We start from the raw sequence: 12,653 nt of genomic DNA on the forward strand, positions 1-12,653 counted from the left end.
TTAAATGAGTAAATGCATTGTGCCATTCATCTAGCAAGCATTAAAACTAGCCATCATTCTTATCACTGCTGTTATTGTTAATAACACCATTCCCAAATCATTCTGTGGTTTCTACATTTTGTTACCTGGAAATTTGTTTGTCCTTTCCAAAGGCAAAATATATACAAGTTTTTCTTCACTTTGTGCTGTCAATTTGGCATCAGAGATGTGCTGCTTAACCAGTGAAGTTATACTCTCTGGATCACACCTTTCATTCAGATGCAAACTAACATTTAAAAAGAATAAAAGTTATTTTTATCCAACTCTGTCTCTAAAACAATTTCCTAATTATGTAGTATGTGCTTCTCACTTTATTAATATTTATGAGACAAAACAATGTATAGTTTACTGGACAAAGTAAGATGTAAAGCTACTAATAAAGTCCAAACCATTAAATCTATGCAACATGGCAGAAGAATTAGTATAAGGGATGCTTAGAGTGGGAAGAGGTAACTCAAGGACTCTTATCTGGAGAAAAGAGATATTAAGCCAGATCTTGCCTGGAGTGAGGTAAAGGGAAATGCTTAATTTGTCAGCATCTATTCAAAAACCCAACCTCCCAACCTTGAATTTTCCCTTTGTAGTAATGTATGAGTTCTGCCAAAACTCAGAATTAAGCATGAGAAAACAAAAAATGGAGGTAATGTTATATAGTCATTAAGAATATGGCCCCATGTCATGCTAATGCAGGTTCTGCTAAAGCTAATTTTATCATTTTGGGGTCCAAAATTTATTCAAGTGAAATCTGGCCTGTCTTTATTAAGAATATATAAAGTTACTCATGAAATTATTTGATTTTTGAAAAGCCACTGTTAATCACATACACTAAAAGGTGCTGAGTTGACAGAGTGGTGAGAAGATCACAATTGACTGATGATAGAAACCTAAAAAATCAGTTTGAAAAAAAGACTATTCTGTACTTATAAGGCCTAGTACTTACAAGTGCTATCAAGAATACCAAATAGGAAGAATGCAGTACCTTCTCTAAAGAAGCTTACAACATACAAATAATATAAAGCAGCGTATGACAGAAGATGTGAGGGAGAAGGAAGTTGAGTTAACTCAGTTGAGTACTTTGCAGCTTGTCAAGTATTCATTCACTCAATGTTTGTTAGCCTTAACTGCAAAGTACGTATTATTACTACTATTACATAAATGAAGTTACTAAAGATCAAAGAAGTTAATTTAGTTGCCTAAGGCAACAGTTCAAAATAGTGCTTTCAGGATTCCAGAAAATAAGATACTCATTAAGGAGAAAATATTCAGAAAATACTTTCAGAAATGGTTAAGACTTGGACATGGTTAAATGGGTTGAAGAAGAACATGTTTGACAGACGTCTTCCCTCAAGCAGAAACAAGACAACTGAACTATGAAACATACTTAGAGAATAGCGAGTATTCAATAGAGGGTATTGATTCTATTAGATTGTAACAAGTAATAATGATAGATTGGTAGATTTGTAACAAGTAGTAATGATAGATTGGTAGATTTGATCAGATTAGGCACTTTGAGTAAAAAATGGGGGGATCCATTTATCCATCAGGATGAAGTTATTTGAATCATTTTTTTTAAAAAAATCAACATTGTAGTGCAAAATATAGGAAGCCATTCATATCACACCTGTAATTTTGATCCAACGACTACCATTTACAAGTCGTGTGAAATTGGCAGATTATTAAAACTATCTGAAGTGGTATTTTCACTTGTCAAAGAGGAATAACAACAGTATCTTCTTAGAGTTATTTAGAGGATTGAATACAATAATATGAATATTCTATATGTAAATATCTTAGCAAGTACCTAAAACATAGCCAATACTTAAAAAGTAGTAGACATTACTCAATGATAATAATTATTATCAGTAAGAGAAGAAAAACACAAAAGGATGGTGGAAAGAAATGAAGTCAGGGAGAACACAGGGTATTGAAATTGTTAAGATGAGCAAAAGTAAACATATGAAATATGAGAAGAGAAAGGGTCAGAATATCAACAAATTACTCTTAGCAGGCAACACGTTGTGAAAATATTTTTCAAAAATTTTATTTAAACCTAGATTAATCATCCTTGCATGCTCAATGTCTATAATCTCATATATCCTGCGTTCTAGCTAAAAAACAAAGCAATTATGCCTTAGTTCTACCATAGCTCTCTAGAAATGAACTTAGTGGTTATAGGACCTGCTTTTACCCATTGATGCTGATACCACCTGCCCCCAGCATTTTCAGCTTGTGTCAACATGTCTCCAACATTCAGGGCTGTACCTTAAATGGTAGCCTATGCCCCATTTCTTCTTCAGGAACAGAGAAGAGCCTGCACATTTCAGCTTCCCACTGGATATGAACACCTTCCTGTCTATTTAGAAATAATCAAAAGATAAGTTACACAAAGGACTTATTTCTTTACTATTCACAAAATGCAAATCCATTAACGATGTATTGTAGCAGCATGACACACTAAAATAGATACATTCTAATTCTGGCCGTACGTAAACCACTTTTTTTTGTCATCCAACAGCTCGATTGATAAATTAGGTCAACTTATTCTCTAGTGTATTGAGAAAAATTATACATCTAAAGGATCTGTTTCAGTTAAACTGACATCAAGACTGCCTAAAACAAATTATATCTTAGAGGGTGTGATATGTATTTTACAACCAGAAAGCTGCTCTGCAATGAACTCAGAATATTTCCACGGGGCCAAGTACTCTGGGATGCAGACCCACAAATGAGTAAGAGCAAAATTCTCCTGTCTTGGGTCATGGCGGTTCCAGGGAGACACAGCTGTGGAGCATAACTGTTCATATTCCACACTGTCTCTAACTTCTCATGAAGATACATAAGGGAAACAAAACATTACCTGCCAGAATGTCAGCCTCATCTATAAACTGGGTGCTGAAGAGAATTACTCTGTCTGATTTCCCCTCTTTCAGGAGATTCCATATTCGGTGCCTCGAAAGAGGATCCAATCCAGCAGTCGGTTCATCCAATAGCAAAACCTGGACAGGAGGAAAGTCCTAAAGTAATTCTACCCTTTCAGATAAGATCTTTTTAAAAAGCACTATACTTTTAAAAGTATTTGGGAGAAATTTGTTAGTGCTTAATATTTCATCCTAGACGTTCTCTTATATTTATCATTTGCAAATTGTTTGACCTAATAAAATACTTTTATAGTCTTCAATCTGATTTCACCAGTAATTTTTGTTTGACTTACCTGAGGATCTCCTAAAATGGCAATCCCAAAAGTTAGTTTCCTATTTTGTCCACCACTTAAGTTTTGAGCAAGGATGTCTTGAATATTTTCCATTTCTAAGTCCCGTACAACTCGTTGTACCTAACCAAATAAGGAATATTTAGTCCCAAACCCAGAAAGTTTATTTTAAAAACACTATCATTTTTCTGTTCTTTACAAAGGGCCTTTTTGCCTAAAATTTAGATGAGGAATTATGTCGAAATAACTTAGCACAACATTTTCTAGGTAAACAATCTCGTTTTCATGGCTGTGTGACATCTAATATGCTCACATACCTCTTTCTCCACTTCGCGTGGCAAAATCCCTTTTATTTTAGCAAACAGCCTGAGGTTTTCTTTCACGGTGAGAAATCCAAATTGCACATTGGATTGGGGACAAAATCCAGTGAGCTTGCTGATATTTTCTACATCAGCCATTCCTGAAAGCATGTGATTATAGACAGTGACTGAACCTGAAAGCAGAAGGCAGAGAGTGACCATCAGGAAAATATGTCATGCTTCACTGAAGATCTTTTAAAATGGAAAACACTGTACGCCAATTTTTAGATTCATTTCAACATTGTTTACTTGTAAGGAATATGCAATGAACTGATTAAAAATGTAATGATATTCACAATAACATCTGATTCAGCTGGAATGCTACTTAGCAACCGAATAATCATAAAACTACTTATGACATATTTAAAACGTGAACAACATTTTTCTAAATAGGTATAATACAATTCAATAAAATAATAAGAGAAACTTCTAAAATTTTTCTCTTAAATGCCTGGGTATAATGGGTAATGAGACTGTTGAATTAATGAAACCAATTAAATAACTTTTTTTTTGGTGTAGTCTCGCTCTGTTGCCAGGCTGGAGTGCAGTGGCGTGATCTTGGCTCACCGCAACCTCCGCCTCCCAGGTTCAAGTGGTTCTCCTGCCTCAGTCTCCTGAGCAGCTGGACTTACAGGTGCCCGCCACCATAGCCAGTTAATTTTTGTATTTTTAGTAGAGACGGGGTTTCACCATGTTGGCCAGTATGGTTTCCATCTCTTGACCGAACGATCCACCCGCCTTGGCCTCCCAAAGTGCTGGGATTACAGGCATGAGCCACCATGCCTGGCCCCAGTTAAATAATTAAATGCATATTCATGTGTTTGCCCAGGTACTTGTCCTTGAATAACTGTCTTCTTACCTGATGTTGGAACTGACAGCCCACTAAGTATGTTTAACAGGGTGGTTTTTCCAGCTCCACTGTGACCAAGGAGGGCAGTTATCTGGCCTTCATATATGTCAAATACCACACCTGGCATGATTAAAAAAAAAAATTACACTCAGAGCCTACATATTAACTTTACAGTCTCTGAAACTGTTGTAATAATTTTGCAGCATGAATAGATTGAGCTAGCAATATTCAAAATAAAATTCATCTTAAAATTCTTTCTTTTAAAACTGTATTTCATCATTTTATAATGGTAGTATTGTCAATATGTTATTATGCAATTAATTTTTTGATAAAAGCGGTTTTATCAATAAAGACAGGCTAACTAAAATAAAGACAGTTTTAGAGCTGGAGAATAAGATGAGTTGAAAATAAAGAATTTCATAATATTATCATATATCTTTCAAACCCACACGATTTTTAATGATACATCCTACTTTTTAAAATTGTTATATGGTTTTTTTATTTTTTTACATTGAAGGAAACATAATGCGTTCAAATAAAGGAGAGACATATCCGGAATATCTGTGCTTAATCCCTACCCAGAAGTTACAACAGTGAGGCAGCCACTAAATCAAGCAGCCCCATTAAATAAAATATTATTTTGTTACCTCTCAAAGCTTCTACTTTCTCATGCTTCCCTGCATATTCTTTTTTAAGATTTTTGATTCTGAAAAAAAAAAAGAGGGAAATGTTTTCAGAGAATTGTGAAAATGTGCAGAGGATTGATAAGTCAAGTCTCTGAGGCTTAATCAAAGCCTCAAAGAAAATCTGGGATTCTTTTCTTTCAAAGCCTCAAAGAAAATCTGGGGATTCTCTTCTTTCACACAGGCACTGGCAGAAGCACCTAGGGTACCTAATTAGAAGCAGAATCCCTGATCTTTCCAAAATGAACAGGCTAAAATATGGAGGGCACAGCTAGCACATGGAAATATATTGCTAGAAGAATTGTGACAAATGACTGGATATGAGGAAAGCTGAAGATAAAATCAATGGTGAATAGATACTATGGTGGAAAAAAGAAGAGAAGAAACACACCATAATAGAAATAATAGGCTTCGGAATCTAATCATTAAATGATTCACAACTGGTGATGTCCCAGTTGTGCTACACACTAGCTCTGTTATAAATGCTGTGTACTCAAGACTCATTGAGTTCAGTTATTCAGCAGTGATGGGGGGATGACATTAATTATCATACAGAGTTGGATTGTAGATAAATAAGATAATATAAGCAGAACACAAAATACTTGAAACCAGTAAACTTCCAAAGAAGATGAGAGAGGAGGAAAAAGACCAGGAAAAGGATTTAAAACAGAGAAAAATTTTTAAAAGAGGGCATAGAAAAATATTTTATCAGGAAAAGTAACTAACGGGTACTAGGCTTAATACCTAGGTGATAAATAATCTGTAGAACAAACCCCCATGACACAACTTTACCTATGTAACGAACCTGCACATGTACCCCTGAACTTAAAATAGAAGTTAAAAAAAAGAAAAAAGATTTTAAGTGAGTTGAAAGACTACTTACTATAAGCCAGATCCAGAGCATTTTGTCTACATTTTTACTTACATTATCACAACAAACCAGCAGGTAGGTTGCTTTCTCCTGCTTGGGCTGCTATAACAAAATACCAAGAATACACATTTATTTCCTATAGTTCTGAAGGATGAGAATTCCAAGATTAAGGTGTCAATAGATTTGGCTTCTGATGAGGGCTCTCTTCCTGGCTTGCAAACAGTTGCCTTCTTGCTGTGTCATCACATGGCAGAGAGAGGGAAAGAGTGCAAGCTCTCTTGTGCCTCTTCTTATAAATACACTAATTCCATCAGGAAGGCCCCACCCTCATGATCTCATGTAACCCTAATCACTTCCTAAGACTTTATCTTCAAATACCATCATTTCAAGGGTTAGGGTTTCAATAAATTTTGAGGGGTATAATTCAATTTATCAAATAGGCACAATCCAGTTAAATACGGAAATAACTAAAGAGGCTGCGCATTCAGATGCAATGACTTTCAAGTTGAGCACATATGGATTCAAATACTGTTTCTCTTTAAACTTTGTGGCCTTGGGCAAGTCGCTTGGTTTTTCCTAGCCTCTTTTTCCCTATCTTTTCTTTTTGAGACAATAATAGGTATCAGCTTGCTTTATTCCTTCATTTCATCTAAGCAATAGAAATTATAGATTTTTTCCATACATTTTGATAACATTTAACTTTCATGTTTAGATAGTAGATTATAGATTAGGTAGAATCTACTCTGTGGTTGGTATAATAATACCTTTTAATTGACATTTCACTTTTCTGCCTTCTATACTGAGAGGCAATTATGAGCCCAGCTGGCTCGACCTCTGGGATAGAATGGCGCAGGCTTCAGAACTCTGTGCACTGGTCTGTTGGATGCAGCGCCAGCCACAGTCATGACGCAGGACTGGCAGTCTTGAGCAGCCATGCCACAGATGAAATCTCCTACACTTTCCTAACCATCAGCTATGTGAGACCCTGCTTCCAATCTCCACCTGTTGCTGGGGATAATTTTTCTAGACCATAAGACTAGTCTTAGTACCCTCAATTTGCAAATCTTCAATACCCTCCTCCTTGCCCACTGAGTAAATGAAAACCCCTTATTTCGTCATTCAAGGTTTTCTATGATCTCTCTGATAGGATCTAATTCTGATATAGGCACTGGAAAGAACATAAAACTTAGAGTTCCAGCTTAGAAAGATGTCATGATTCTTGAAAACATTGCTATGTTTACATGCTCATAAGGAATGAGCAAATACTGCTCTTTGTTGTATGTTCATATTGGACCTGTGTTCAGAGACTGTATCATAAATGTTCTGAGTTAAAATATTACTGAAAGAGATATATCAGAAAGGTATTATTGAGGAGTGAGATTAATACAACATTGAATTATGAACGAAATTTGAGCAAACATCTGGGGTAATATTAGAGATTTCTAGTTGTTTGGAAATCAAAGAATTGAATAAAGCATGTCCATCATCTAAGAGGGAAGATAGGCATGAAACTAACAGTCCTGACTTCTCATGTTTCCTTCCCATCTCTCTGGAGTGTCTTCTTCCCATGCCTGCATCGCTTGCCTTTTTCTCCTCATCAAATTATAAACCAGGAAGGGAAGATGAGAGGGACAAAGTGAATTAACAAAAAAAGGAGGGTGAGAATAAAAGCAAGGGAGACAATGGCAGTGTTTGTCACAAAGAGAACAACCAAGGGGAGAAAAACACAAAGAGGAGAAATGAGAAAGATAATATGGAAAATGGAAATTCAAAAATTATTTACTTGTGGACGGTTGTTACTATATCACGAAATATTAGTAAATGTAAATGCTGAGAATGTGAGAAAATAGTGTGCTATGAAGAGTGAGTGTAGCCTTTGATGAGTGCAGCAGGCTGGATGTAGGTGGGTATAGAGGGCACAGAAGGTGATCTTTGCTCCTAGTGTGCTGCCTGACAGATCCCTGGTCTTGCCTGTTCTCCATTTGTGCCTCTAAGTAATTTATTGGTTACCTGATGGCTTCTTTCCCACAGAATTCTGGAGACACTGGTTCAAAAGAGTCATTAGGTGTAGGATCAGAATCTGTTTCATTCTCAAGGACCACATGATTAGCCCTTCTGTGTTGAAACCAGTAACAGGATTTCAGGAAAAACAAGGGAGAACATCGATGTCCATATTCAGCTATGTGAGCAGGAGGTAAATGAATACGGGGTCAGTCATCACTTCAAGGATACCATCATCATATCCATGCAGCCCTTTTGACATTAAACCTGAACCCACATTATCGTATTAAGGTATTACTGTTTTAATGTGCTTTTGACACACACAGAACAGTGAGGAGAAAATAACAGAGATGGCTAATATGACGTTTTAAACATGAGAAGCATGTAGCATTGTTAACTAACTAAAAAGCTCCTCAAAATGCAGAGAGATGTCTCAGGAGGAATTTAAATCTAATTAAGAACAATTTTCTATCTAGCTGTACTTATGTGCCCTTTTTATTTTTTATTTTTTAAGATGGAGTCTCACTCTGTCACCCAGGCTGCAGTCCAGACGCATGATCCTGGCTCGCTACAACCTCTGCTTTCCGGGTTCAAGCAATTCTCCTGCTTGTGATTTCCTCCATTTGGATCAGATAAGGTCAATACACCAAGAATAATCATAAATATCATAACACTAATGATACATTCTGAAATTTCTTTCTTGGGAGGTTTTAAAATAATCAGCGAGTCATTATTCTGTATCAGTACTCCCAGAAATGTGATGAATAAACTATTTAGAAGGTCCCTTCTTTCACTTCATTTTCTAATTTCCCTTTCTGCCTCTTCCTTAGCACTTACCTAGTACATATGAGGAATTGACAGACAAACCCCAGAGATGCACAGAGAAAGATTTTGTTTCTCTACAGAAAAGATTGTACATAAGGGTGGCACGGTGGTTCACGCCTGTAATCTCAGCAGTTTGGGAGGCCGAGGCTGGCGGATCACCTGAGGTCAGGAGTTTGAGACAACCTGGTCAACATGGTGAAACCCCATCCCTCCTGAAAACACAAAAATTAGCCAGGAATGGTGGTGCATGCCCGTAGTCCCAGCTGCTCAGCAGGCTGAGGCATGAGAATCGCTTGAATCGAGGAGGCGGAGGTTGCAGTGAGTCGAGATCATGCCACTGCATCCCAGCCTGGGCGACAGAGCTAGGCTCCTTCTCAAAAAAAAAAAAAAAAAAAAAGTAACAAAGAAAGGAAAGATTGTACATCGATTACACAATTATAATATTTTTACTAACAACCTGCTGTTGTCTATCAAGTGAGTTAAATAGGAAAAGCACTTACAGATTTCTAAGATCAAGTATCAAGCACCAGCATTCTTCATCTAGTTCTGATACAAACACTAATAGTATAATTATCCATAATCTCTCGCAAGTGTCTCTTTATAAAAAGAAACACCCTGGAGTGTTATAGCAGAGCCAAGTCTTAGAAAGTGATTCTATAAACAAACTACAGAATATCATTAGGCTTGTTGCAGAAATTTTGAAAAACTGCTTGCTAATTTTTATTTAGTACAATGTAGAGTTATTTTCAAGACATGCAATTACTGAAATTGGGTTAAGTTACAGCCATGTTAGTACTTACTGGGCAAAATTTTGTCAAAATATAATGTCAATGCCAAATACAGAAGGGTGTCAAAAACCAACATGAAAAGCGTAGCTATTATTAGGTATGGATTGTGTGAAGAATCCAAATGGGCATTAGAATTCACATCATAGTCCAAATGTATAAGCTGAAAAAAAAAAGATACAGCAAATTTTTAAAGAATTAATATGGCATTAAGAATTATTATTGTCTTATTTATGCTACAACTGGGTTTGCAAAGATAAATAAAATTAATCTTGTCTCTACAGAGCTCTGTCTACTATTATAGAAGATAATTTTAATAGCAATGAAGTGATGTCAATTTGGGAAATGAATGGAAGTTAGTACTGAGCACTAAGAAACCCACAGGCAGCCCCAGATACATTTTCTAGGAGGAAGTACAAACTCAAGAAAGGTGATACTTGAGCAAGACCTAATAGAGTTTACAGAACTCTCTATGTCAGTACAAGAAGTGTTTTAAAATTCTTTTTTGTTTGTTCTTTGTTTTTTGAGACAGTCTCACTCTGTTACCCTGTCTGGAGTGCAGTGGTGCTATTTCAGCTCACAGTAGGCTCAACCTCCTGGACCCAGGTGATTCTCCCATATCAGCCTCCAGAGTAGCTAGGACTACAGATGCACTCCCACCATGACTGGCTAATTTTTTTTTTTATTTATTATTTGTAGAGATGGGGTTTTACCATGTTGCCCACGGTGGTCTCGAACTCCTGCCACAAGTGATCCACCTGTCTTAGCCTCCCAAAGTGCTATGATTGACAGGTGTGAGTCACAGCATCAGTCTTTAAAAATTCTTTTTGATGGATGCACACTTTCCATTGTATGGATGGACCGTAATTTATTTAACCAGTAATCTACCAATGGACATTTACATTGTTTTCAATCTTATTACAAACAGTGCTGCAACAGGACTTTACTGAACTTAGAATGGGAAAAAAGGAGGGAATTCTCAACAAGGAAATCCACTTCAGAGTAAAAACATGAAGTAGTAAAATATTTCAGTAGCTGGGCAGAAGACAGAAGAATAATGTCTTAACTAGACTGCCGTAGGATACAATGAGTTTATATCTAGCATAACTTTTCATTTAGCATTTTATAGTTATGATATCATAACTAAAATAAACTTTTCTGAGACAAAGTTCAGTAGAAATTAGCAATTAAAAAATAAAGATGTATTTATTCCAAATTCCTGGTTTTTAAATGCTTTTGATAACATTAAGGGTCATGTTTCCTGAGCATTGAATGGGACAAATGTTCTTTGGGATAATCCATTAGAAGTAGAAGCTGAAACACCTCAATAATAAGAGTATGATCCTATATTTAGTGACTTGTGGGGAAACTAATTACACTAAGAGAGAAAAATTAAAGTCACTCCTGTCTCATAAATGTTTATTTTTACAAAAGTTATAGAATGGAATGCTTAGAGCATGTTGCGTGAATTATTAAGAGGGAGTCTGTGTAGAATGGTTTGTAAAAAGTGAAATTGTTACCTTAACTCTTACCTGGGCCATCCCAACAGTGAAGGCAAAGGGGCTAAGAAGACACAAAGTCCATTCCAAAAATGCAGGAAGATGTGTATACAGTGCTGTGAATCCCAGGATCCCCCAAAAGACGATAAGGAGAAACACAACCAAGCCCGTAAGGAAAGGTTTCTTTATCAAGACACTCATCAGGAAAGCTAAAGTTATCTGAGAAAAGAGAAAAACTTCAGCTGGTATATAATTCTGTGAGAACCATTAGTAGCACAAAAAAGGAATTTTATATTATAAAAGTATATTTTATCAGTTTTCCACCCCTAGACACTGTCTCATGCAAATACTACAAAGAGAACAAAAGAGGTGAGACCAGAATTAGTGACAAATGATTGGCAGCAGAGAGAGAGAAAGAAAAAAAGCTGAGATGAAATTCACCAACTCACCAAAGACAGGCCATAGAGGAGAAAGAGGGTGAAGACCATCACAAAACCAGTCAGGACAACAATTTGTGCAGATTTTACAATAAGAGCCATTAAAGTGGCCATGATAAGGATGAAGCCAGCATACATCAAACCCCAGGAAAGCCTAGCAGAGAAACAAAGCAGTCAGTTAGAATGTTGTTACTTCATCACTTCCTTGATTCATTTATTCAGCAAACGATTTGTGAAGCTCACCATTTATCAAGGGTAAAGAAAATGCAATAACTAACTTATCTCCTACCCTCAAGATCACATAATATAAGAGAAGGTAGGCAATAAACAAGTAGAGAGGCAAAATAGATAGCTAATTGCAAATTAAGTAAAGCTGGGTAATACGATGGATGTCACTGGGAGAGGTTTCCAGAGAGAGCTTTCCTGGGAAGACATCTATGATGATTTCTCAGCTCTGGACAAGTTTTTTCAGTAAAGTTATTGTATAAACAATATGGACAAAATGGTAGATAATGAAGCAGGGTTCAGCTTTTTTTCTAAATAGCCACACTGTGAATATTTTCAGCTTTGCAGGCTGTATAGTTTCTCTTGCCATTGTAGCACAAGCACAATCATAAACAACATGTTAGTGATGTGTGGCTGTGTTTCAATAAAATGTATTTATGGACAACAAAATTTGAATTTCATGTGTATTTTCACATGCCAAAAAATATTATTGTTCATTGAATTTTTTCCCAAGCATTTAAAAATGTAAAAGACATCTAGCCAAACTAAGCTTCATAAGTGAAGGAGAAATAAAATCCTTTACAGACAAGCAAATGCTAAGGGATTTTGTCACCACCAGGCATGCCTTACAAGAGCTCCTGAAGGAAGCACTAAATACAGAAAGAAAAAATCAATACCAGCTACTGCAAAAACATGCCAAAATAAAAAGACCAATGATGCTATGAAGAAACTGCATCAACTAATGTGCAAAATAACCAGCTAGCATCATGATGACAGGATCAAATTCACACATAACAATATTAACCTTAAATGTAAATGGGATAAATGCCCCAATTAAAAGACACAGATGCCAGTATCCAATTTGCCAAAT

The 12,653-nt window shown here is 36.2% G+C and overlaps 1 protein-coding gene across 1 annotated transcript in view; it reads right to left on the reverse strand.

The window, feature by feature from the left end:
* ABCA9 (ATP binding cassette subfamily A member 9) overlaps positions 1-12,653 on the reverse strand; it is a 77,678-nt gene that overhangs the window by 40,204 nt on the left and 24,821 nt on the right. Inside the window, exons 7-17 of the mRNA XM_025362786.1 lie at positions 11,570-11,711; positions 11,154-11,339; positions 9,637-9,784; positions 8,021-8,189; positions 5,104-5,162; positions 4,466-4,576; positions 3,565-3,740; positions 3,251-3,370; positions 2,897-3,035; positions 2,302-2,392; positions 126-265 (exon numbers count right to left, since the gene is read on the reverse strand). Coding sequence (XP_025218571.1) covers positions 126-265; positions 2,302-2,392; positions 2,897-3,035; positions 3,251-3,370; positions 3,565-3,740; positions 4,466-4,576; positions 5,104-5,162; positions 8,021-8,189; positions 9,637-9,784; positions 11,154-11,339; positions 11,570-11,711 — 1,481 coding nt within the window. The remainder of the gene's footprint in view (positions 1-125; positions 266-2,301; positions 2,393-2,896; positions 3,036-3,250; positions 3,371-3,564; positions 3,741-4,465; positions 4,577-5,103; positions 5,163-8,020; positions 8,190-9,636; positions 9,785-11,153; positions 11,340-11,569; positions 11,712-12,653) is intronic.

The sequence above is a fragment of the Theropithecus gelada genome, chromosome 16 (genome assembly GCF_003255815.1).
Source record: "Theropithecus gelada isolate Dixy chromosome 16, Tgel_1.0, whole genome shotgun sequence".
NCBI lineage: Eukaryota > Metazoa > Chordata > Mammalia > Primates > Cercopithecidae > Theropithecus > Theropithecus gelada.